Source organism: Neophocaena asiaeorientalis, unplaced genomic scaffold (genome assembly GCF_003031525.2).
Source record: "Neophocaena asiaeorientalis asiaeorientalis breed wild unplaced genomic scaffold, Neophocaena_asiaeorientalis_V1.1 scaffold479, whole genome shotgun sequence".
Taxonomy (NCBI): domain Eukaryota; kingdom Metazoa; phylum Chordata; class Mammalia; order Artiodactyla; family Phocoenidae; genus Neophocaena; species Neophocaena asiaeorientalis.
Genome location: NW_020173774.1, coordinates 3,610,104 through 3,634,651, shown reverse-complemented (window position 1 = coordinate 3,634,651; position 24,548 = coordinate 3,610,104). Strand labels below are relative to the sequence as shown.

The 24,548-nt window shown below is 50.3% G+C and overlaps 1 protein-coding gene across 1 annotated transcript in view; it reads left to right on the top strand.

Moving 5' to 3' along the window:
- The window catches only part of FXYD6 (FXYD domain containing ion transport regulator 6), a 29,851-nt gene extending 7,395 nt beyond the window's left edge, over positions 1 to 22,456 (top strand). Inside the window, exons 2-8 of the mRNA XM_024751753.1 lie at positions 16,683 to 16,745; positions 17,322 to 17,360; positions 17,481 to 17,555; positions 18,166 to 18,202; positions 18,991 to 19,040; positions 19,583 to 19,633; positions 21,225 to 22,456. Coding sequence (XP_024607521.1) covers positions 16,688 to 16,745; positions 17,322 to 17,360; positions 17,481 to 17,555; positions 18,166 to 18,202; positions 18,991 to 19,040; positions 19,583 to 19,611 — 288 coding nt within the window. The 5' untranslated portion in view covers positions 16,683 to 16,687 and the 3' untranslated portion in view covers positions 19,612 to 19,633; positions 21,225 to 22,456. The remainder of the gene's footprint in view (positions 1 to 16,682; positions 16,746 to 17,321; positions 17,361 to 17,480; positions 17,556 to 18,165; positions 18,203 to 18,990; positions 19,041 to 19,582; positions 19,634 to 21,224) is intronic.
- Positions 22,457 to 24,548: the final 2,092 nt, after the last annotated feature.

Below are 24,548 nucleotides of genomic sequence, written 5' to 3'. Positions count from 1 at the left end.
CCCCGCACTGGCAGGTGGACTCCCAACCACTGCGCCACCAGGGAAGCCCTCCATTGCCTATTAATGAGGACAGGTACTTGGCACTGGCCCTCGAGGCTCTCAGGATCTCAGGAACTCGGCTGCAGCCACCTCTCCAGGCCCCTTCTCCAGAGGGTCATCCTGAGCCTTGCACTTCCTACCCTCTGCCTCCACTCAGGCCCTAACAGGAATGAGCTGCCTCACTCCAGCCAGCTGAGTAGGGGGTAGCGGCCTTTGGAGACGCACAGACTTGGGGTGTAATCTGGGTGCTGACGCTTACCAGTTTTCTTAACTCTTCTAAGCCTCAGTTTTCTTACCTGTCAAATGGGCATGAGGTTTGAGCCAGGGGTAAGCTATGTCAAATGCTTCTTGGTGCCTAGCAGATGGTAAACACTCAGTAGATACTAGCTGCTATAATAATAACAATAGTAATGATAATGACACATGGTTATTATTAAAATGACATCACTGTTGCTATAGCGTCCTTTGAGGCTTTTCTCCAGTGCTCATTCTTTCAAATAGCTTTTCCTAATTCCAAGTAAACAGACAAGCTTTCCTCTTCCTGGTACCCCTGAAATGCTCGGTTGATTCTTCCCTTAGAGTACACGCCTACTGAGCCTTCATTTAGCTACTTATGTCCACACCTGCTCCCCGTACCCGCTCCCACCTCTTCAAAGGCAAGGTCTGTTTTTTGCCCCAGACAGGGCCTGGCACAGTGTCAGACATGGAGAAAGCCCAGAGAGCATCTGTGAACTGAACATATGTGGGAAAAAGTCCTCACCCACCAGGGCACGGTGAAAGCCCACTTGTCCCTCTAAGCTCTCTCCCACCTGTCACTCCTACCCAGGTACCCACCACACATACCTGAAGGATATATTCCTTTATGTCCATGTGTCATTTCAGTCTGCCTGTTCCTTTGGTAGAGTCTGAAAACTAAGAGTCAGACCCTATCGGAGGTCTGGAGGTGTTTAAGGGCTGAAGGCAATGGAAGGAGGCTGATTCATCACAGCGTTTTGGTGACTGGGACTTGACGGAGGCCTGGAGAGCTGGCTGGAGGAGGTGGAGGCAGGGGAGCACTGAGAAAGTTTTAAAATTCCTTTAAAATTCCACACAGATCCTCAGGTTGTTCTGGGCTTAGATTGGATTATGACTAAAGGCATAATGATGCTGAAGCATCCATGTATTCAGTCATGGGCATTTACTGAGCAGCTACTATGCAAAGTGTTGGAGAGTCAGAGATGCCTAGAATGTGCCTCTGCTTCCAAGGAGCTCACAGTCTGATGGGAGAGACGCACATGGTCGTGATGGTGGTACCTGGAGACAGGCATGGGCCTTGGCTCTGTGGGAACTGGGGCCGTGAGGCGTGTGGCAGGAGGGAGGGGACAGTGCATTTCCCGAAGCAGAGACAAACAAGGTCGGGTAAACCTCCACGCTTGCGATGGGACCAGGTTGGGCAGGTTTCCAAGTATGCAGGCCCACGGGTCAGGGTGCATCCCTGTGTCATTTCTACCCTCAAGACAACGTGAGCATAGACAAAGTGCCCTGTAGGTTCAAACGCGCCGCCCGGAGCTGTGCTTTCAAAGGAGACGGGCTGTTGTGCAGAGGCTGGAAGGGGCAGGGACTGTGGTCTGGCTGTGGGCAGGGTTACTCGGCCTGGCCCCTGGGCCTCTGGCCGCTGCTCCGAGTTTCTGTTTCTGCCGCTAGGACTGTTTGTCTGGCCTCTCTTGAATGGGCCTTTGTCAGGCTGCCCACCATCCAGACTCCCCGGAACTGGACTGAGATCCCCCGGGGGGCAGGGGTGCGGGTCCCTGGGCTGGAAGGAGGCAGGCATAGTCCCGCTCCCTGACTCACTCTGGACAACTGTAGCACCGGCCTGTGCTGGGGTTGGCCGCACAGAGCTGCCCTGTGTGCCTGCCTCTGAGGGCTGTTGGGACAAGCCCACAGGGTGACGTCTGGGATGGCGCTGCAAAGACGGTCATAGTCGGCAGTGATGGGGGAGGGGGGAAGCAAGGCCCTCTGACCCTGCTGGTGGGCCAGCTTCAGGTCTCTCCAGGGAATCTTTTTAGAAACCAGGCCTGTGTTTGTGATTTGTGAATTCGGTGTGTTCGCTTCTAAGGAAAGGGTCTTATTTCTTTTTGTGGTCAGGTCTTTTCTTCCTTTGCCTCAGAAGTAATCCCACATTAAAGATAAAGATGCCTCCGAGTTAAAATAGTAAGTTCTCTGTGCGTGTTAAAGGAGTTTTGTCCCTCCCATGCCCCCTGTGCGGCCGGGCTGGATTGGGTCTGGGCTCACGGAATGGGAAGAGCTTTGAGTCATGGGGGCCGGCGGGCCCAGCCTCCAGCCTCCCAGCTGTGGGGTGCCCTCCTCCCTGAAGGAAGGACGGTGGGGCAGACCCAGGGATGGGGCTACACAAGGGGGCCCTGCCAGGTCTGAGGGCCCTTGTGATGAGAGGGGCCTGGTAGGAAGGGGCCACCCTGGTGGGTGTCAGCAGCGATGATGGGGGCCAGAGGCCCGGCCCTGCTTGTAAGGAGGTCCAGCTGCCCTGGGGCAGTGCAGGGAATTCAGTAAAGTGATAGCAGCCACTGTGAGCCCCTCTGCCTATGAGAATGTCACCACCCTCTGCTCTCTCCTGAGTCCCAGGCTTTGAGTTCTCTCTGCTCTTCAGCCCTTCTCTGGAATTTTATAGTTAGGCTATTAAAGAGAATAATTTATGTTTATGCTTATTTGATGAGCGTTTAACATGCAGATCAAGGGAACACGTTGCATGTTCCTCTGAAGGGTACAGATCCATCAGCAACCTCTGGTTGGACCCAAAGCACTTATTTGAAAAGGCAGCTCTAAAAGCCTTTGCTGGATTTTGGCTCTGGTCTGAACCACAGAAGCCCAGCCCCTATTACAGAAACATCAGACACTACCAGCAGAGCACAGGGCTCCACACCGCTTGCCAGGAAGGTGAGCATGTGTGGTTGGGGAGCTGTTTTGTTTTAAAATGAATTAAAAATTTATTAAGTTATTTTTAATAGACTGTTTAAAGAAAAATTTTAGATTTACAGAAAAACAGAACAGCTAGTACAGAGAGTTCCAATATAACCCTCCTGCACAGTTTCCCCGATTACTGTCTTACATTAGTGTGGTACATTTGTTACAACTGATGAAATAATATTGGTATATTATTATTAACCAAAGACCATGCTTTATTCAGATTTCTTTAGTTTTTCCCTAAGGTCCTTCTTCTATTCCAGGACCCCATTCGGTTAACCACATCCCATTTAGTTGTCGTGTCTCCTTAGGGTCCTCTTGGCTTGTGACAGTTTCTCAGACTTGCCTTGTTTTTGATGATCTTGAGAGTTTTTGAAGAGGACTGGTCGGGTATATCGCAGGATACCCCTCAATGGGGATTTAGCTGACGTTTTTCTCGTGATAAGACTGGGCTTATGGGTTTGGTGGAGGCAAATCACAAAGGTAAAGTGCAACATTTATCACATCAGATCAAGGGTACATACCCTCAGCACAATTCGTCACTGTCGATGTTGACAGTGCTGGGTTTCCAGTCCCTTTTAGTGCCCCCACTTCAGCAGGGTTCCAGGGCCTGGTGATCAGAACTGTGCTTTCCACTCCTCAAGACAAACATCGATCTGTCAACCAGCACTCGCTGGCTGTCTGCACCGCCCCAGGTCTTACAAGTTGTGGAGTAGCACAGAGAGTTTCCAGGCAGGAGAACCTCATTAAAGAGACCATTAAACCAGAATGTGCTGTGTGGCAAATCAGTGCTAATGACAGGTCACAGGCTGGAGAAAGAAAGTCAGCCCGTGGGCTGGAGTGGCAGTTGGACAAAGACAGCATTTTTCAACCTCGGCTACACGTTAGAATGAGTGGAGAGATTCTAAAAATTACTGATGCCTTGGTCCCACCCCCAGAGTTTAGAATTTGATGGGACATAGTTGATCCCCATTATTATTATTATGAAAAAGCTCTCCATGTGATCCTGAGGTGCAGCCAGAGCTGAGAACTGGAATAAACAGGAGAGGGAAGGGCATTCTAAGTGGAGGGAACAGAATATACAACGGCCTGGAGATCAAAACACGTGTGGCAGGGGATGGGAGTAGACCATCTTAGCTGAAAGTAATGGGAGAAAATACTGAAAGGGTAGAAAAGGGATAGACTTAGAGGTATTTATATGCCAGAATAAAAAGTTTTGATTTTTTAAAAAATAAATAGAATACGGAAGCACCATGATACGCTTGAGCTTGGGAGGGAAGTGATCACACCAGCAGCCCAGGGGAGCAACGATGAGGGTCTGAACTATGGAGCGAGCAACGGGAGAGAAGATGATAGAGATAGCGCCAGAGTCGGCGTGGCTGGGACTTTGCCACCGACACCACGTGGAGTTCGGCAGGCGGGGAGGAAACCCTGTGAACTCAGTTAAGACTGTAAGCTCCACGAGGCAGGGACGGTGTTGCTGCAGCTCCCCCAGTGATGACTAAGGTCCTGGGCAACAGTAGGCCATCAAGAAATGTTTGTTAATTTGGTTACTGGAAGGATAATGATGCCACTCTTTCCAAAATTACACCTTGCTCCAAAATTATCCTCTCTTCTCCACCAATTTCTCCACCTAAGTGCAGGTAGATCTCAGCTCTTGGGAAAGCAATCTGATCAAATAACTCGGGCCGAGATATAAATAACTGTTAGGAATGTAAGTATTTACCTTTTAAATGAAGTATTTGGTTGAATTAAGAACTCTCTCCTTGGGAGAATGTTGTGGGTGTGGATATATTTTTGAGTAGGGGTGGTCTTTATTTCAATTCTACACCCTAATCTAATTCTGAACCATACCAGAAAAGAAGGGGATCTGCAGCTTGGCAGTCTGCTCTGAAAGGCTGTCAGTTGCTGGGCTGGTGGTTCTGTTGGCATCCGCTGTGAGCTTAGCTCCGATGGACAGGATGCCCTACAACTGGTCTGGGATGCTGTGTAGCTCCCTGCATAAATACCCTGATGTTCTGCTAGGCAGAGAGCATCAGGGTGCCCAGCAGCTGCTGTGGGGAGACTGGGGAGGGAGAGAAGAGAGCCCGTGGTGATGCTGAAGCTCAGCTGGGAGCGACGGGAAGACCTGTGAATAGCTGGGGGCCAGCGATGGCTGAAGGATATGCCAGGCCTCCTCCCACCTCCTGAGCGGCTCCAGGGTCCAAGCCTTCACATCAGTCGTAGTGGACAGAATAGAGTTGAGCAGGAAACTGTGAAAGGGAAAAAATGACACAATACATGCCAAAGTTAAATAAAGCTATTTGATTTTATTTGGGTTATTCTCTCACGCTGGTTTTTCTCCCCTGGCCTGGGTAAGAACACTCCCGTCCAATGAGCCCTGCATGGACTTGGGTCAAGGTCAGCATTTTGATTTCCCTTAGTCCCCACGCATTGCCACATGTGCCAGGGAGGCAGCAAGGAAGAGTGGAAAGGGCCTAGCATGTGGCATCCACAGAATTAGGAGCCGATGCCAGCTGTGCCATTGTTAGCTGCGGGGCCTTGAACGAGGCAACGTAACTCGGAGCCTCACCTTCTCTAATCTGTTAAATGGCAATGATAGCCAACATCGCCTGCAGTTGTGATGTTCCTTTGAGCTAATGCTTGTGAAGTTGCCTGGTGAGTCGGGTGTCTTACAGATGTTTGGTGTTACCAACATCACCACCATCACCCTCATCATTCCCTTCAGCCACCGTGGGCAGGTAGCAGGAGCAGGGCTGGGTGGAGCGTACACAACACCATCGGTCCCCCTTTGTCTTAACGACAGCCACAGGTACACTCGAGGGTCTGGGGCTGTAGGACGAGAGTCTCTGTGCTGATATATCTTGCCTCAACCTCCCTTAACTCCAAGAGGCAGGAGGACCAGGGTGCACAGTGCCATCCCAGTCTAGCAGAAGTCTGCTCGGCCCTGCCCAGCAGACCCTGTGTCTTGCACTGGGCAGCTGTCCTACAGTCAGGGAGGGGGCTGAAATGTCTTCTCCCAGGAGCTGCAGCTGTCCGTTGACTCTCCTCCCCACGCCCTGCCCAGGGGCATTTTCCCTTCTCTGCTCTTCGGAGCACCCGTGTGACTGGGGCAGGCAGGGTATGGTGGAGGCACACGGGCAGCCAAGGATGGAGGTCCAGCTTGGAGGCCCAGATGGAGGGCCTCATGGGGAGGGCGACAGCGTGGAGCTTTGCTTGATGTTTCTACAAAGCCGATTTCTTTTCTCAGCAGTCTTCACCTCTCCTTGCTTTGTCACCGTGTGCATCTCTTGCTCAGTTTCTGCTGGGAGCCCCTCCCCTTGGCCAGCCTCCAGTTCTGTCCTGCAGACTCTTCCTTTCTCTTCCCTTTGCCTGCCTGTCTCGCACTTCTCTTTGGGCCCCTCCCTGTTCAGCTGCTCTTCCTCTGGGGTTTCTTTCCTCTTCTGTCTCAGGTCCTGTCTTGCTTCTGTGTCTCTTGGTAGGGGCTCACCCATGTGACCCCGTCCCTGCTGTCCCAGGCAGATCTGAGCTCCCCACGCCACTTGTTGGTGGCCCTGGGTGATGCAGCCTGTTTCTCTGGAGGCCAGAGAGGGCAGTGGCTCTGGGGAGCCTTTTGCATCTGTAGAGCCCTCCTCTGCCTGCTTCCGTTGCGGGCTGAGGCCTGTCCCCCGCCTGTGTTGGGAAGTGAAAGGGGGCAGCTGGGGCCTTTCCGCAGCTGTGTTCTCTGTATCTGTTCCCCATTTCCCAAGAGAAGCTAGATAATAAAGGTGGAAGCTGAGGAAAGAGTTGGGGGGATGATGATAGAATCAACAGTTGATACTTAAAAAGCAGTTGCTATTTGCCATGCAGAGTGCTCGGCTGTGACATGGTATCTCTTCCTTGCAAATGACCCAAACAACACTGCATCTGCCTGGGGGCAAGGCAGGGATTACCGGTTCATAGAGCCGGCCTGTGGGATGGGCAGAGCAGCGCTGGGCTGGGAACAGATGAGCTGGAGCACAGTCAGCCAGTACCCTGTCCCCATCTCTTCTCCCTGCTTCTCTCCCGCGGGCTCTTCACCTGTGAGCTGCTGCCTGGCTTCCCCCGCCAGATCCCCCCACCCCCAGATTTCACAGCTTGGCTGCTTTGACCCTTCTTCCCTTGCTTCCGGACGATGTGACAGCCCCTGGGGGAATACCGAAGTCTCAAACCCAGTCCTTTTAGCAACGAGGGAGGGGCTGCGATTGGGAGCCCCCAGTAGACCTGTAGCTTTGGAGTGGGGGAGGAGCTGTCTCCCCTCCAGAGGGGAAGGTGTGGGCAAATAACTGCCCATGCACAGAGGCTGGTTCATCTAATCCTCACAGCTCCTGAGATGCCTGTTATTATTCCTGTTTTACAGTTTCAGAAGCAAAGGCTCTGAGAGGTAGAGTGACTTGTTCAAGGCCCCAACGCCACCGGGTGGCAGAGAGGCAGGATGGTGGAGTGGTTCAAAGCGAGGACTCGGTTTGCAGGGCAGAAATAGAGGCACAGATGTAGAGAACAAACGTATGGACACCAAGGGGGGAAAGTGGCGGGGTGGTGGTGGTGGTGGTGGTGGTGGGATGAACTGGGAGATTGGGATTGACATGTATACACTAATATGTATAAAATAGATAACTAATAAGAACCTGCTGTATAAAAAAAATAAATAAAATAAAATTCAAAAAAAAAGCGAGGACTCGGGAGCAAAGACTTTAGACAACTTGCTTAACCTTTCTGGCCTCAGTTTCTCCATCTGTATAATGGGAATGATCATAATCAGAGCCATTTCCTAGAACTGCTGTAAGGATTGAATGAGTTAGTACACGTAAACCACTTAGAACAGTACTTGGCATGCCATGAATGCCTAATAAATATTAGGTATTGTTATCGCAGAGCTTCACAGTTTACAAAGAACCTTCACATATATTATCTCACTTGACCTTTATAATAGCCTTGGAAAGTCGGCAGGGGAGTTGGCTGATCCCCCACTGCCCCCGACACCATGCTCTCACCTCTGACCTAACCAACAGCATAAATCCCATAATCTGTTACAAAAAAAAAAATCACCCTCTCCAGTGAACAGCTCTCTATCCAACAAGGGAATAGAAATTCTCTTTTGGGGGTGAGCAGGCAGGCACTATCCATGCTGCTGTCTCCTTCTCTCGTGAGTATGTATGAAGCCAACAATGTTAGAGGGCTTGGTTGGTAAATGTTCACCCAGAGGCAGGAACCCCCTCTTTGCAGAGTTCATTTGGTTCTCTCAGCGGGCTGAGCCTTGCAGCCTAAGCCCACTGGACTGGGACAGGAGTAAGGAACAGAGTGGCAGTTGCTTGGGAGGTAAGCCCTCTGGGAGCAGTAGTGCAGTTGGCCCATCATGGCCCTTTGCCCCTGAGTGGGTGTGAGCCCTCCCCTGGGATGTGGGGCTGGGCGGGCTGGAATCCAGGACTCACAGCAGGAAGATTACCCTTCCTACCCCCAGCAGGGAAGCAGACTGAGCTGGGCAGAAGTTTGGGATCCAGCTCTCACTCACCAGGGGACTGCTCTTCCTCTGCCTCAATTTGTTTCCCTTTAAAATGGATTTGATGGTAACACATATTTCATAGGCTACTTTGAAAGATTAAATGAGAATGAATATTTAAAGTAGTAAAAATAGCACCTGACCTGTATGCTGTTTATCGTGATTATTATTATCATTTCTTATATCCAATCCAGGCCCCAAGCTAGGCTTCGAATATGGGCTTCCCATCCCAGAGTTTTCATTTCCTCTCATTTCCGCCAGGGAATTCTCCCAAGATGGTGTTCTCATGGAGAGCGCAGGAGCCTGGCAGTGCTTCTCTGCTCCCCGCCTCACTGCCCTCGTCACCCGCATTCCTAGAGGTGCCGTGTCTTCTTTCCTGGCTCCGGTTGGGCTGCCCGAGGGCTCTCAGGCATTGCTCAGCCTTCCCTGCTGCCGTCACTGTGCTCCTCTCCTCCAGCCCTGGCCTGCCCACTGCCCAATCCCAGCAGACCAGAGCAGTAGGCAGGGGCTGGAGGCGTGGGTTCTGGGCCCGGCTCTGCCCCTGACTAGCTGGACGAATTGGCTGCAGCACTCCTCTTGGGGCCCCAGTCTCCTCAATAAAAAGTAAGAGCTTTCATCTCAATCATTCTAACTCACTGGCATTCTGTGATTCTAACTCCGTCTGGTAAACCTCAGATCTTGGTTATATCCTATTTATATTCAGTGGAATTTTCTTTTAACCAGCTTCTTTGTCGCAAAGGTTTGGATACATCATAGGGTAAATCATACAATAACGTGTCTAGGGTAACCTGTTAGCCTAAACATGGGGGCTCGGGCATTCTGTGACCCCATAAAAGGCTCCCTTCTGGCACGTCCTGTCTGGAGAGGGGGCCTCATCTTTCTCTGGGCATCCTGCTAGTACCCAGGCCTTGATGATACCCCTGGGCATGTTTTTGATGGGCTGAACCCAAAGGAAGGCAAGCAGGTGGGATGGCAGGGATGGGAGGTGAGGCCTTGGGGGCTGAGTGAGACAGAGATGAGGATGAGATAATGATGTTCCACTGTAATTTGGAGCCTATACGTTTTAAAGGGAGGTCATTTCTGAGTTATTTTCACAATAGAACTGGGTATTCTGATCTACCTCGCTGCTGCATGTAATCAAAAATAACATAGCACGATGCTAGATCATCAACTAGTGGCTTCTCTCTCTGAGCAGCTTTTACCCAGCAATTATGTGAAATTATGTGACTCAGATGGAAAGATAATCACCGGAGAAACTCTCCTGATTGCTTTTCTCCTGCACATGCAGAAAAGCAAGTGTGCAGACAGCAGAAAGATCAGGGAGGAAAATTAACATGGGTGTGCTATTGCCGCCCAACGTGTCAGCTGTTTACCAATGTAGAGATAAATGAGAGCATGGAAAGGAGCAGAAAAATGAATGGAAAATCAATCCTTTCTCCGGAGATGCTGCCGAGGAAGCAAAATGTGACTGGTTCCATTTTCTACATGGGGAGGATGATCTGAATGATCTAGAGTTCAAGACTCCCCATCTAACAGTGATGATTTCGCCAGAGCCCCCTCCCAGGGAACCAGGTCCTCAGGCACCCCCAGGTAGGGGGTCCATGACCTCACATGCACAGGAAGCTAAGGTAATATTCCCGAATGTCCTCTCCCAGCTCCACCCAATTCTGCCTTGCTTTTCCATCTTCCGAAGATCCCTCCCTCCTTTCTTCCATCTACTTCTTAAACTCTGTGGCCTGGAAATGAGATGTACCACTTCTACCACCTCTTAATCTCCCCCTCCCCCTAGCCAGCCCCAGGCAGCCCAGCTTCCTTTCTGGGATAAAGGAATGTGTGGGAACTGGGAGGGTGTAGGACACAGAGGGGCAGCTGTGTGGGAGGGAGGGAAGGCAGAGAGAGTCTCTTGGTGCATCAGTGAGAGAAAGGCGTTTTGTGTCCCGTCAGAGGCTCTGTATGTGTACTTGGCCACTCGACTCGAGGGCAGTGCCAGGGGTACCAGCGGGATTTTAAAAAATGGGTGTGGGGGTCCAAGAGGCACCCTGAGGAAGCCTATGCTGAGGTGTGGCTGGTATAGTCCAGGCCTGGGCAGCAGCTTGACCGAGCGAAGTTGGTCCCTTTTCAAATCTGTAACAGTATTTCTTTCAGCTCACTGTAACTTGATCAGGAATGTTTTCTTTAGAATACAAAGACAGGTCTTTACTCTTTAGCCTGGCATTCAAGATCCTCTAGAGGCTGTCTCCCAACTGTCTTACCAGAATTCTCACCACCCACACCCTCATGCTTTACACAACCCGATTATTCACTGTTTTGGAAGGTATCTTACTCTAGGAATGGCAAATACTTTGCAGATGGCTGTCACGGCCCCTTCCTGTGCTATGTAGACATTACTAATGGATGAAGGCCCTCTCTCCTGCCCCACTTCATTCAGAATCCTTCTGAGGAAGCCACTAAAGGCGGCCACTTTTTTTGTTTTGTTTTTAATTTATTTTTGGCTGCATTGGGCCTTCGTTGCTGCGCGTGGGCTTTCTGTAGTTGCGGTGAGCGGGGGCTACTCTTCATTGCGGTGCGCGGGCTTCTCATTGCGGTGGCTGCTCTTGTTGCGGAGCACAGGCTCTAGGCACGCGGGCTTCAGTAGTTGTGGCACATGGGCTCAGTAGTTGTGGCTCAGGGGCTCTAGAGCACAAGCTCAGTAGTTGTGGCTCACGGGCTTAGTTGCCCCGCAGCATGTGGACCAGAGCCCTGGACCAGGGCTCTAACCCATGTTCCCTGCATTGGCAGGCGGATTCTTAAACACTGTGCCACCAGGGAAGCCCAGGTGCCCACTACTGAATGAAGTACCTTGAGGTTCCACTTGAACCGAACTTGAACTTGAATACTATTCGTTATCCCCGCTTCCCATTTTCCCTTCTCACTGCCTTTGCTCATGCTGTGTCCTCTGCCAGAATGCCCTTCCTCTTCTCTCTTCTTACCCCTGTCCATCAAAATCCCATCCTGCTTTCAAGGTTCAGCTGGAATGTCAACTCCTCCATGGAAACGTCCCAGGTCTCCTGTTGTATTCCCTGCTCCCCTTTTCCGTGCCCTGCTGGCTGAACCTTGAATGTAGTCTCTGCCTTTTGTGAAGCTCTCTTCACATTTGCTGATACACCAGAGCCCTCTGCTTTCAAACCTTGCTGCCCTGTCCTGTTCACCTGTTTATCCCTTGCAGAACCCGCGATCGTATAACTCCATCTAGGAATTCAGTGTGTATGTGGGGGGGGGGATTAACTTGAATGTGAGCATCTATGGAGGTGATTGGGGGGAGCTGAGGGGAAGGTGTAGCAGTGACTAGTGGCCTGGAACCCTTGATATGTGTCCTTCCTACTCCCAGGAGGGGCCCTGCTCACCTAATAACCCCTCTCCTGGCTAGAAGCAAGTCCCAGCTGCTACTCCTGTCCAAGGGGAGGGCATTACACAAAGGTTTGAATACTAGAAGGTTGGAATTATTGGGGATCACATTACAGTCTGTCCACCAGAAGGGTGAAATTATAAACAAAAACTGAGTTTACAACTAATAGATCTTCATTAAAGAAAATTCTAAAAGATGTTCTCTGGGAATTAAGAAAATGGCTTGATGGACGTCTGAGATTCAAAAGGAATCACGAACAAATGAGTTAGTAAATAAGTTGTATTAGTTATCTGTTGCAACATAACAAATTACCCCCAAACTCAGTGGCTTAAAACAACAAACATTTGTTATCTCATGCAGTTTCTGAGGGTCAGGGGTCAGGCAGCAGCGTAGCTGGGTGGTTTTGCTCGAGGTCTTTGATGAGGTTGCAGTCAAGCTGGCAGCCAGGGTGGCAGTCAGTGAAGGCTGGAGAACCCGCTTCCATGCTCACTTCCATGGTTCGTGGCAGCCTTACTTCCTAGTGGGCTTTTGAACTGCGGCTCTCAGTTCTTTGCCACGTGGGCCTCTCCACAGGGATGCCTGAGCATCCTTAAGACATGGCAGGTAACTTTCCCCAGAGCAAGCAATCCGAGAGAGAAAGAGCAGGAAAAGAAAGCTGTGGTGCCTTTTATAATCTAATATTGGAAGTGACATATCAGTTCTGCCATATATTATTGGTCACACAGACTAACCCTGGTGCACTGTGGAAGGGGAGTATACAGGATGTGAATACCAGGAGGTACTGGGGGCTCGCTTGAAGGCTGGCCACTATACACGTGGGTGAATCTAAACAAATGTTCTTTCCAAGAAATAGAAGCACTAGCGTCTGTTTCATAGGATTAAGAAAAGAACTGAAAATTTGTACAGTAATAGCATATATATCATAAAGGGGGTGATTTGTATTTTTCAAGAAGAGTATTGTACCTAATAGCTATTATACATTTTAACTTTAGACTTTTAAAATCTTTGTTAAGTTGAATACTGTTTTGGTCTGTTCAGAGGCTGCTATAACAGCATACCGTAGACTAGATGGCTTATAAACGATAGCAATTTATTTCTCACAGATCCGGAGGCTGGGAAGTCCAAGGTCAAGTTGCCAGCAGTTTCAGTATCTGATGAGGGCCTGCTTCCTGGCTCATAGACAGCGTCTCCTCACGGACCCCTCACATGGAAGAAAGGGCAAGAGGGCTTCCTGGGGTCTCTTTTAGAAGAGCACTAATCCCATCACGAGGGCTCCCCCCACTCATGGCCTAATCACCTCCCAAAGGCCTACCTCCACATACCATCCCATTGAGGATTAGGTTTCAACATATGAATTTTGGGAACACAAACATTCAGTCTATGGAAAATACAAATGGTAAAATTCCAAAGGTAACCACTAAAAGACTAGAAATAACTTGTGTAATTTCTCAGGCAGTAGAGGGAGAAAATGAATAAGAAAAAAAAAATAGTCGAAAGAGAAATACACATAAGAAAAGTAGGGAAGAACAGATGGTAGAAATCAGACCAAATATGTCAATAGTCACAATAAAGTTGAATGGAGTAAACTTGACAGTTAATAATCAGGTTGAAATTTTAAAAATCTAGCTCTTTACATTTATAAGATGGTAAGATACAATGCATAAAGACACAGAAAAGTAGAAAGCAAAATGGAATTTAAGACAGGATCCCTATATAATCCTAAAAGGTCCAACTCACAGGACAATATAAGTTTTAAACTTTCTGTTACAATATTGTGAGAGACACAGGGATAAATTTATATATCCTTCCTCACAGTGGCAGATTTTAAAGCACCTATCTCAGTTTTTGGAAGGTCACACAGTCAAAAACTGAGGAAATATATAGAAATTTAAATAACACCATTAATAATCTTAATTTAATGGGCATCTAGAACTTTCTTCCCAACAATGAAGGAATTACACAGAATATAATTTTTGAAATAAATAACCATATACTAGATCATAAAGCAAGCCTCAGTAAATTTCAAGGTATCTATATCCTACAGACCACATTCTCTGACCACAGTGCACTTGTTAGAAGTCAGTAACAAAGGCAAGTTAAAAATCACTATACATTGGGACATTTTAAAAACATGCTTCTTAATGCACAGGTCAAATAAATTATAATGTAAATCTAAAGTACTAAGAACTAAACAATAATCAAAAAGCCACATTTCAAAGCTTATATTTGGAGTGAAAGTGGCACTTAGAGGGTTATATAGTCTTTATTTATTTATTTAGGGCTGCGTTGGGTCTTCGTTGCTGTGCGCGGGCTTTTTCTAATTGTGGCGAGCAGGGGTACTCTTTGTTGCGGTGCGTGGACTTCTCATTGCGGTGTCTTCTCTTGTTGTGGAGCATGGGCTCTAGGTGTGCAGTCTTCAGTAGTTGTGGCACGCGGGCCTTAGTAGTTGTGGCTTGCAGGCTCTAGAGCACAGGCTCAGTAGTTGTGGCACACGGGTTTAGTTGCTCCATGGCATGTGGGATCTTCCTGGACCAGGGGTCGAACCCGGGTCCCCTGCATTGGCAGGCGGATTCTTAACCACTGTGCCACCAGGGAAGCCCTGGTTATATAGTCTTAAATGCTGATATTAGAAAACAGGAAAGGCTAAATATTAATGAACTAGGCATCCAACATAAGATAAATCTAAAGAAAAAAACAATAGAATAAACTCAGAGAACCTATAAGGACATGTATTTTATGATACTTTTATATGAAATGTCCAGAATAGGCAAATCCATAGAGACAGAAAGTAGATTAGTGGTTGTCAGGGACTGGGAGAAAGGAAAAATGGGAAATGACTGCCAGTGGGTACCGGCTTTCTTTTTGAGATGATGAAATGTTTCTTAGTGCTGATGGTTGCACAGTTTTGTGAATATACTAAAATCATTGAATCATACATTTTAAAAGGATGAATTTCATAGTATGTGAATGGTAGCTTAATTAAAAATTTTTTTGAAGAGGAAGAGCACGGGACTGATTAAAAATATATATTCAGGGTACTGTTTAGTTTTGGGAGTAAAGCAGAGGGATGGGTTGGAGGAAAATAGAAGTAAATGTAGCAGTACGTATAAAGTTCTAGTTCTTAAGTTACTTAATGGGTGTTTCCTTTATGTTTCATTACATGTGTGTTATATATATATTTTTTTAATTTAATTAGTTTATTTATTTACCTATCTTTGGCTGTGCTGGGTCTTCGCCTCTGTGCGAGGGCTTTCTCTAGTTGCGGCGAGTGGGGGCCACTCTTCATCGCGGTGCGCGGGCCTCTCACTGTCGCAGCCTCTCTTGTTGCGGAGCACAGGCTCCAGACGTGCGGGCTCAGTAGTTGTGGCTCACGGGCCCAGTTGCTCTGCGGCACGTTGGATGTTCCCAGACCAGGGCTTGAACCCGTGTCCCCTGCATTGGCAGGCAGACTGTCAACCACTGCGCCAGGGAAGCCCACGTATATTTTTGTACATATAAAATGTAATATGAAACTTAAAAGAAATACAAATATTAAATGAAGTAGCATTGAAGGCAAATGACTGCCTTATGAGAAACGCTCCTTGAATTGGGAGTCCAGAGTTCTGGGTCTGTGCCTTGGCCTGACTCTGGATGGAGCTCTTCTGACCTCTGCTGGCTGGGAGGTGAAGGGCAGCTGGGGGCTGCTGGCTGCGGGGGCCGGAACGGAACAGGGCGTGAACCGGCAGAGCAAGCACGGTCCTGGCCCCCAGACAGTGTGCAGGGGGTTAGGCCGCTGCCAGCCTCACCCCACTAAGAAAGAAGAAGCAGCCTTGGGCTTTCGTGTTTCGGGTTTCATTCCCCTTTCCTCTCTGGCTCTTTACCACATTCCTTTAATTAAGCCCAGAAATGAGGTGTGTGTGACTGCACCGAAATCCATCCCTGGGAGGGACCAACCGGCCCTGCCCTCTGCCTCCATCCAGGGGCCACTGACCCCAGAGACCAGGGGCTTGAGCTCATGAGCAGAAGTCTCAGGCCCTTTCTGGGGAAGGAGAGACCAGGGCGCCGATGCTCAGAGAGCATGTCTTCGTGTTCTCTTTGTTTAATCAAACCACTTATCTGGAGGATTATGAACTAAAGTCTATAGGAAGAGTTGACCTGGGCACTCTGGAGGTGAGAGCGTGAGGGGTACCTTGACGGAGAGCTGTCAGCATTTCAGGGTTTACTCTAAAGAGTCCAGGAAACAGCAGGCCTTCCTCCCCAACCCCTGGCTTACCTGCCCCATTTAATCTGATAGAAAGAAGAACTTCCGCCAGTGGGTCTCAGTTGTAGGGAACCAGGTCAGAAAGTCCCAGACATCTTAATGAGCTAGAGATGGCCACATCTCTAGGTGGCCCAGAGAGGAGTTCACAGGTGATGTGATCTCCCAAGCCCTTGGGGTTTTATGACTTTGGCACCAGAGAGGCAGCCGGGCAGAGGCATTCCTGAGCTGCGTTGGGATCCAGACTGTGCTGCTCGCTACCGTGAGTGCCCTTTCACCTCCTTAACCTCAGCCTCTTCACCTGCGAAATGGGTTAGTCACAGTGCCTGCTAGTTGAACTGATTCTGTTGTAATTGAACTCACACGTGCAGAGCACTCCGTAAGGAGTCTATAAACGTCAACTGCTTTGGCTCTGTTGTCTGACCTCACACCGCGTGGAGAGAGCTCAGAGTCGGGGTGGGAATCCGACTGGGGCCCTCGCCGGGCTGAGGGTTGGAGTGGGGAGTCTCCTACCCAGAGAGTCATTTTCCTCCCTCCGTCCCCAGACGCCATGGAGGTGGTGTTGTTCTACCTGTGTGGCCTGCTGGCCCCGGCGGTCCTGGCCAATGGTAAGTACCCCTTTCTGGTGGAAGGTCCAGGCCCTTTGGGACACTAGGGTTGGGGGGCTCTCAGATTCTACATGTCTGACCAGCTGTCCAGCCTTTAGTCAGCAAAGAAAGTCCTGGAAGGCAGCAGCTAACACAGCCCCTATTCCAGCCTGCCCACCTCTCCCCATGGGCTCCGGCCCTCAAGCCCACCAGGTCCCTGTAGACTTTTAACCTGAACTTTGGGAGCCAGACTTGTACCTCAGTCTCTAGATTGTGCAAGTCACGTGTCCTTCCGTCGTCTTAGTTTCCCCACCTATAACAAGAGGAAAATAGACCCTGCCTTTTGATGATGACGTAAGATACAAAGGAGCAATAAATGTGGATGCTGTGAATGCAGACTCTGATTGGTGCTCTGACCTGCACCTGCCTTTGGCTTCTAGGCTGGCCCTGGCAGGCAGGCCCACCCTTCCGTGCTTCATGGGCCCTGTTTCCCAGGAATTCCTTTGTGGGGAGTGAGGCCTGTGAGACAAGGTAGGGTATTTGGGAATCAGGATGTGTAGCTGTCTCCCCCTTGACCACACCTGTTTGTTTTCCTAGCAGCTGAGCAGGACAAAGAAAAGGACCCTTTTCATTATGGTGAGCAGGGACAGCGACCCTGGGTGGGGAGGGGGAGGCACAGCCCCGTCCAGGGGAGGGATGGACATGCTCTCCCTGGCCCTTCCCCTCTTCCATCTCTCACTCTTGTTCCTCTGGCAGACTACCAGACCCTGAGGATCGGGGGATTGGTGTTTGCTGTGGTCCTTTTCTCGGTGGGGATCCTGCTTATCCTAAGTAAGTTTGTTTGTTCCTTTGTTCACTCTAAGGGCAGTGTCTGCAGCTGTGAAGTGAGTGGCGAACAGTGTAAGAGACTGGCGGTTCTCTTTCCTGGAGAGGGAAGGAGCCTGTCTGTCTTCCTAGTTATCTCCAGGGCCTAGTACACTGCTGGGCACATAATAGGTGCTCAGTGAAACAGTGAAGAATGAACAAAATAAGTGCTCGATGAAAACAAGCACAGATACGAAGGGGCGGAGGTGGCTGTCCCCCTGCCGTCCCCATCAGGGCGCGAGTCGGGGAGTCACGGGAGAGGAGACAGGGGCTGTCTTTAGAGTGCTCCAAGGGGTGTGCCCCTGCGTGTGTTTCCCCTCGTGAGCCTGGGCTGCATGGAACTCTCTGCGTTTACATGGTCAAGCAGACAGTGGTGCTGTAGCCATCCAAACTGCTGACGGTTGAACCTTGGCCGCCGAAGAGCCCTGCTCCAACCAGGGATCGCCGCATGCAGCTGTGCAAACCGTGCAGTGCCCAGGAGTCGGGGCTGCTGTTCGCACAGTCTCACAGACTCACTGGGCAGCCCTGCTGTGGCTAAGCCAGGACGTTGACCTTGGATGGTTTCTTTGCCTTTCAGGTCGTAGATGCAAGTGCGGTTTTAACCAGAAGCCGCGGTAAGGATGCCATGGCTGTGGACATCTGGGGTGATGACGCTAAGAGGGGACAGGGAGGGGCCTGTGGTGTGTGACCCCAAATGAGTGTGCTTTTGGATTCTTGTCTCAGAAACAGGCTGTGTGTGTTGGGGTAGAGGTGGAAGTTTTGAGGATTGTCAGGCAGTCTTTGGGGCAGAGGAGAGGTCAAAACATCAAGGGTTGGCCCATCCTTCTTTTTTCTGATGTATGTGTGGGGTGGGGGAAGGGGGAGAAGATGCTGGATCCTTGTCTGGAGGCCCTTGAGTTGGGCTTGGGAGAAGGGAAGCAGAGGGCCTCCGGGCCTCTCTTGAGATCTGTCTCCTCTCTTCAGGACTTGTGACACTGTCCTGTGGTCACCTGCTCATGAGGTTCTTTGAGCTTTGTGGAATGTTGGGCTTCCTTTCGCCCACCCTCTACCTCCACCTAAGGGCACAACCCATTAGTCCACCATGGTAATCCAGGGCAGCGCTGGACCTCAGGAGTCCAAAGTCTGTGGCAGGACACAACCCAAGACCCCATGCAGCCCTAGGCCATCTCTTCCCAGTACTTAGCTCTCTCAGGGGCCGACATTGAAGGGTGCCTGTAAGTTCCCCTGACTACATCCCCTTTGGCCCTGGCCTCCCCCCGCCCCATGAGCACCATGGTGGAGAATGATCCACCATGACTTGGAGGAGACGGATCCCAGGGCCCTGCCCCAGCAAGGTGAGTGGCGATGCTCTCTGGGTTTGCCCTGGAGACCTCTGATGGGCTTGCATTTCATCCTCTTGCAGGGCTCCAGGGGACGAGGAGGCCCAGGTGGAGAACCTCGTCACTGCAAATGGTAAGTGTCAGGACAACCCGCCCAGGTGGGATGGAGGGAATGGGCAAGGGTTCTCCTACAGCTTGAGGGTCGGGGACGGTTGCCAGGTGCCGTCGTCTCTTGAGAGCTGGCCGGTCAGACGTGCTTCCATAGTGCCAGAGTGGGAGGTCCCCGGGGCCTCTGCTCTGCATCACTCCCTCCCCTCCACCAACAGGCTGCTGCCCCTGATGGCTGCTATTTACAGGGAATCTTTTTAGTGTTTGGCATGATACAAAGTGCTTCACTTCTCATTTAATGGGCACACAGCCCCTTGGGGTAGGCGTCACTCTCCACATTTTACAACCAAGGGACTCAGAAAAGTTAAGGAACGTGCCAGGTTCTCTAACAAGCGAATAACAGGACAAGGATCTGCCCCAGGTCTGTCTGACTCGAAATCCACATGAGTCACCTTTGCTGTGCAGGTCAGGTTCCCCCAGAGACAGGCACAGTCACGGCTGTGGCAGGGGGTGGCCCGCTGGGGTGAGGGGTTCATGTACTACCCTCCATTCTGGTTCTCTTTCCAGCAACGGAGCCCCAGAAAGCAGAGAACTGAAGTGCAGCCCTCAGGCACAAAGGTAAGATACTGTCCGCCTGCATCTTCCTGTCACCATCACTGTTCTGAGTGAAGTCCGGCCGAGGAGTCATCAGGGAAGAACTGGGCTAGCTCTTGCAACACGCCCAGCTTTTATTATGAGCTGTACTCTCAGGAGGCTCATGTCTGAAGGGTGATGAGACAGACGGATTGAAACCTCCCAGGTGTACCACACACACACAGAATGAGCAGTCGGGAAATAGAGCTTCCATGCCAACCCAGCGGTCAAGTTGATAGGGTGCCATCCTAGCTACCACGTGGGCATGACTTGGAAGAGAATTAGAGTCAGTGAAATACTTCTAATATCAACGTAGCATAAAGATAATGGCTTTCAGTGATGATTCAGAGAGTAACTTCAGGCTACTTTTTAAAGTTAACATTTTATTTTTAAACTTTCCAACCCTACGTAAAAGTAGGGAGAATAGTATATGACCCCCCCATACCAGCATTATCAGTTCTTGACGTTTAGGGGCACTGTTTCTAGTTCTATTTAGTATCCGTTTCCATTGTTCATTATATCAACAGTAATGCAGGAAAGTAATAAATGCTTTACAGTTTTCAAAATGCTGCCACAAACACAAACTCACTCAAGCCTGCCAGAAGATGTAAGAAGGACAGGTAGGGTTTAGCCCCATTTTACAGATGAAGAAACTGAGGTCAGACAGAGTAGCCATACATATAGTAAGTAACCGGCTGGAACTCGAGCTCAGAGCTTTGTAGTTGAGTGCTGCATTTCACTACACCCCTCTGCCCCTGCCCGTCTCCCTTTGTAACATACCCTGGAATATACTGGGGCGTGGCGGGGATCAGTCTTCTATCAGCTCACTTCTGCCTTTTTTTCCACACAAATAAGGGATATACTTTATCCTAAATTGTAAGTTAAAGGAGATTTCTGGATGTAAAATGCCTGATACACCAGCTTTTACCATCACGGTAATAACACAGGGTACTTGTGGAGCATTTGAATTCTTTCCTAAGGGTGGGCAGAGTGGGGCTCATTACCTCCTCTCTTCTAGCTGGGCCTCGGGAAGGTTAAAGATGCCTCAGTTTGACGTGGCCATAGATCCAATCCAGGAGGCAGGCATCCCAGCTGCAGCTCGGTGTTCTGTCTATGTCATGGCAGCTGCCAGCTCGGAATCTGGGGAGCGGTGTGGGAAGGCTCCAGGGAGAGAGCCTTGAGCTAGCAGTTGTCTTTTTTTTTTTTTTTTTACTAGAACTTCCTCAGAAACCCTGTTTTCCTGAGTCTCAGGACTGTGAGCGATTCTTGGAGGTGTCCTGAGATAGAAATCCCGGGTTTAACAATCTCCTTTCCACATCTACCAGGTTCTATCCCCCTGAGAGAGCCCTTCTCCTGAGCTCCACACTCTCCTCCACCTTCATCTCCTGGCCCTGCTTCTCAGGCTCGTCCTCCGTGATTTGCTGAGAACAAGGCACTCAGAGTGGGTCTCATCTTGGGAGTTTCCGTGGGCAGAGGGTCTGTCCTAATTAATGGCTGGGAGAGGAGCAGGTAAAGAGTTTTGAAAGGAAGCCAGAGTTTCGTTTTAATTTAAATTCTCTCTCACTTTAACCTCCAGAACCTGAAGGCAGCTGCTTGAACCTTTAGATGCAAATTTCTGATGCTTAAGAAAACCGGCCACTTCAGCAACAGAACTTTCCCCAGGAGAAGCCAAGACCTTGTGCGTCCCCCACCCTCTCCCCAACCCCTCGACACCTGTCCTCAACTTGATGATGCAATCCCTGCCTCCCTGCAGCCTGTGGTCTCGTCCCCCTCCTGTGACATGTGTCTGTGTGTGTGTGTCTGTCTGATGATGTGGTCTTTGTGGCTGCTTGTTCGTGGATGACATTGTATCTTAGTGAACCTGGCCCCACTTTCCTGGGTAGGAGCTGAGCCATGTGGCTGTCAGCTCGTCTCTGCTCTCCATGGCCCCATCACCTTCCACTCCCGGGAGTCTGCTTTGTCCCTAAGAGGCCAGTTCCTTCTCTTGATTTAGGGGTGGATGGAGGGGTTGGGCACGGGCGGAGTCTCCGATTGGCTTGGGACTTGGGAAGGTTTACATCACCTTCGTGATCCTTCTACATGGCCCGTCTTCACTCCTTTTATAAGAACCTTGCTTCCATACTTGTCCCTGGACCGAGTCTGTTCTGAGGTCTCTTGGCAGTGGGAGGTTCCCAGCAAGGAGCTGATAAGCCCACTTTGCCCTCGGGCAGCTACACCCCTTCCCTGGTGCCCATCTGCCCCACCTTACTCCGCCCCTGGGGAACGTGCCCCTTGCATATCTTCTCAGCAATAACCCCGTGGGCTCTGGAACCCCACCCCCTTCTCCAGCCTTTCCTGCTCCCAAGATGCCCATCTATAGCCCAGCTCGTCTGGACTCAGACTCCTGCCCCTGGACTGGGGCTCTGGCAGGTGATGGCTGAAGGGGTGCATTCAGCTGGGGCCGGTGCTCTGGGGAGGGGCAGCTGGGAGAGCAGGGGTCCTTTGCTTCTCTGTCCACATCCCATTGGCCAGGCAGCAGCGGGGGCTCCTGCACCCTCTGCTCGCCTGTCACCGGCCAGAACGGCAAGTGCAGCGGCTGTGCTGCGGGTTAGGGACCCGGCAGGGCTCCGCACAGCCCTGCTGCAGGGGGAACAGCACAAGGGTGAAGCTGGTGAAGAGAGTGGAAAATCAGACCCCGCCCCTCCCGCTCATCGTGTTCTCGTGGAAACTAACTAAACCGTGCCGCTGTGACCAGGACTGCTGTTCTCTGTGTCGTGACCTCTCCTCAACAGCGACGAAAAGGAATAAAATACCACTTATTTCCTAGTGGCTCTGAGGTGCTTTCCTTTCTGTGAAAGAACTTGAATATTTGTAGGGTCTGTGGTGCTTGAAGGGCTAAAGGGACCGTTTCCTCGGTCAGAGGGAGGCAGCTGCAGGGCCAGCTGGGAGGTGTTTTATTTCCGGGGGTGGGTTTATTTCCGCTGCTTGACCACTTAGCTCCTCCCCTGTTTCTCCTCGTGCCTCCCCTTCCTCTCCCCTCCTTTACCCGCACCCTTCCTCCTCACCCCTTCCTCCCTCTGCTTCTGCCCCCAGTCATTGGGTTCAGGCTCCACCCCATAGCTGGACCTGTGCCTCCCACATGCCCTGGAGAGAAGAGAATCACGATGGCTTGACCGAGGGCTTGCTGGCCTGGAAGGAAAGGTTCTCACCTGTCCCTTTGGTCAAGTCTGGGGCCACTACCTAAGGACCTGACAAAGAGGGGTGTGGGTGGGTTACTTGGGTTATGATCAAAGCCCTTTTACCCTTTCATCTTTCTCTAAACCCAAATACCCCCTCCTCTGTGAAGCCTTCTTGGACTTAAGGTAGATGAGTCCCTTCTTTCTGTGCTCCAGTCACACTGGTTCCTGCCTTTATCTTCATGTTTAATGCTCTGTGCCTTGGATCACAACTGTAGAGGCCCGTTGGATAATGTCTGTCTCGTAGTGACACAATAGACGGGGAGCATAGGGACCTGGGGTCACCTCGAGCATCCTCCCAAAGACATTCCGATTCAGCTTTTTAAAAAGTACTGTTGGGCAAACAAATACAGCTGTGAGCTGATTCCCTTGGAGGACGCCCATGTGTGGCCCCCATCTCTACGTGTCTTATGTGTCTTTATCGTGAGACCCGAATCCTAGAGGGCAAGGGCTATGTCTTGTTCTGACCTAAGAATGCCTGCAACACCTTACGTTCTCAAAAAAGTCTTCATAGGGTCTGCCTAGATTTCTTGAGTTGTTTGGAGCTGCAGACTCAACAAGGCATGGGTCCTGAGGGACTTGGGGGTCTAGCCACTCACGCCTGGCCACCCCTGGGACATCCGTGTTGCCTGTCCTCCTTCTCCACCGCTTAGGCCCTCGGTCCCCCAGGTCCTTGAAAAGACTGAGGCTTATAGTTGAGGTCAAGCTCGGCATTGTCAACCCAGAGATCATGATGGTTAAAACATCTCTGGTCATGCTTAAACTTTGGGAATAAGCTAATGACCCCCCAATCATGGAACACTCACTATGTGTCAGGGAATTGGTAGGCTTTGCAGCAATTTCAGAGGAAGGCTGGATGAAGATCCTTAGAGGCCCCAGGTACACAAAAGTTGGTGGGTACCTCCCCACATTCATTATTGAAAAGAAAACAAACTACAGAAATAAGTGTAAGGAAGTCCAGCGGGGAGGTTCTGATTTTTCTCATAATAATTATGTTAACAATAGGGAATGGTAGTTCGCATCTCTAGCATAGATAGAAGATGGTTACCTCTACTCTGGCAGACTCTGAGAACCTACCTATTTTTCCTGCTGGTAATCCAGCGTGATCGCTGAGCTAGATGTTCACGTTGTAGATTCTCTCTGATAAACTTGTAACTGGTCTAGGGCCACAAGGCTGGCAGGTAGAGGAGCTAGGAGTTGAGCCCAGGCTGCCTGTCTCCAGAGCTCTTTATAGTACACACGTGGCCTGGCTTCCTTCTTCAGGAGGCTGATATCCAGATAGAGGAAGAGGATCGTCTGGGCTGGTGAGGCTGCTTCCGGAGCCTGGCGGTCCCTTCAGGGCATAAACGAGCTGAACTGCTCTGAGGAGAGTCCTGTGAGAGGTGAGTGATCTGGAAACAAGACACGTAAAGAACAGTCAAAGAAACTGGCGATCAAAATAATGACAATAACGAACGAATGGATGCAGCTAACATTTATCAAGCACTTACTATGTGCCAAACACTGGGCTGAGGTCTTCACGTGTACCAACTCATTCAGAACTCACGACTCTGTATGATGGCATCCCTATTTTACAGATGAGGAAACTGAGGCTTGGTGGATCTTGCCTGAGTTCGCACTGCTGGTGTCAAAGCCAGGGTCTAGCCCAGGCCAATCCAGCTCCAAGCCAGTGTGACCCTGTGCCA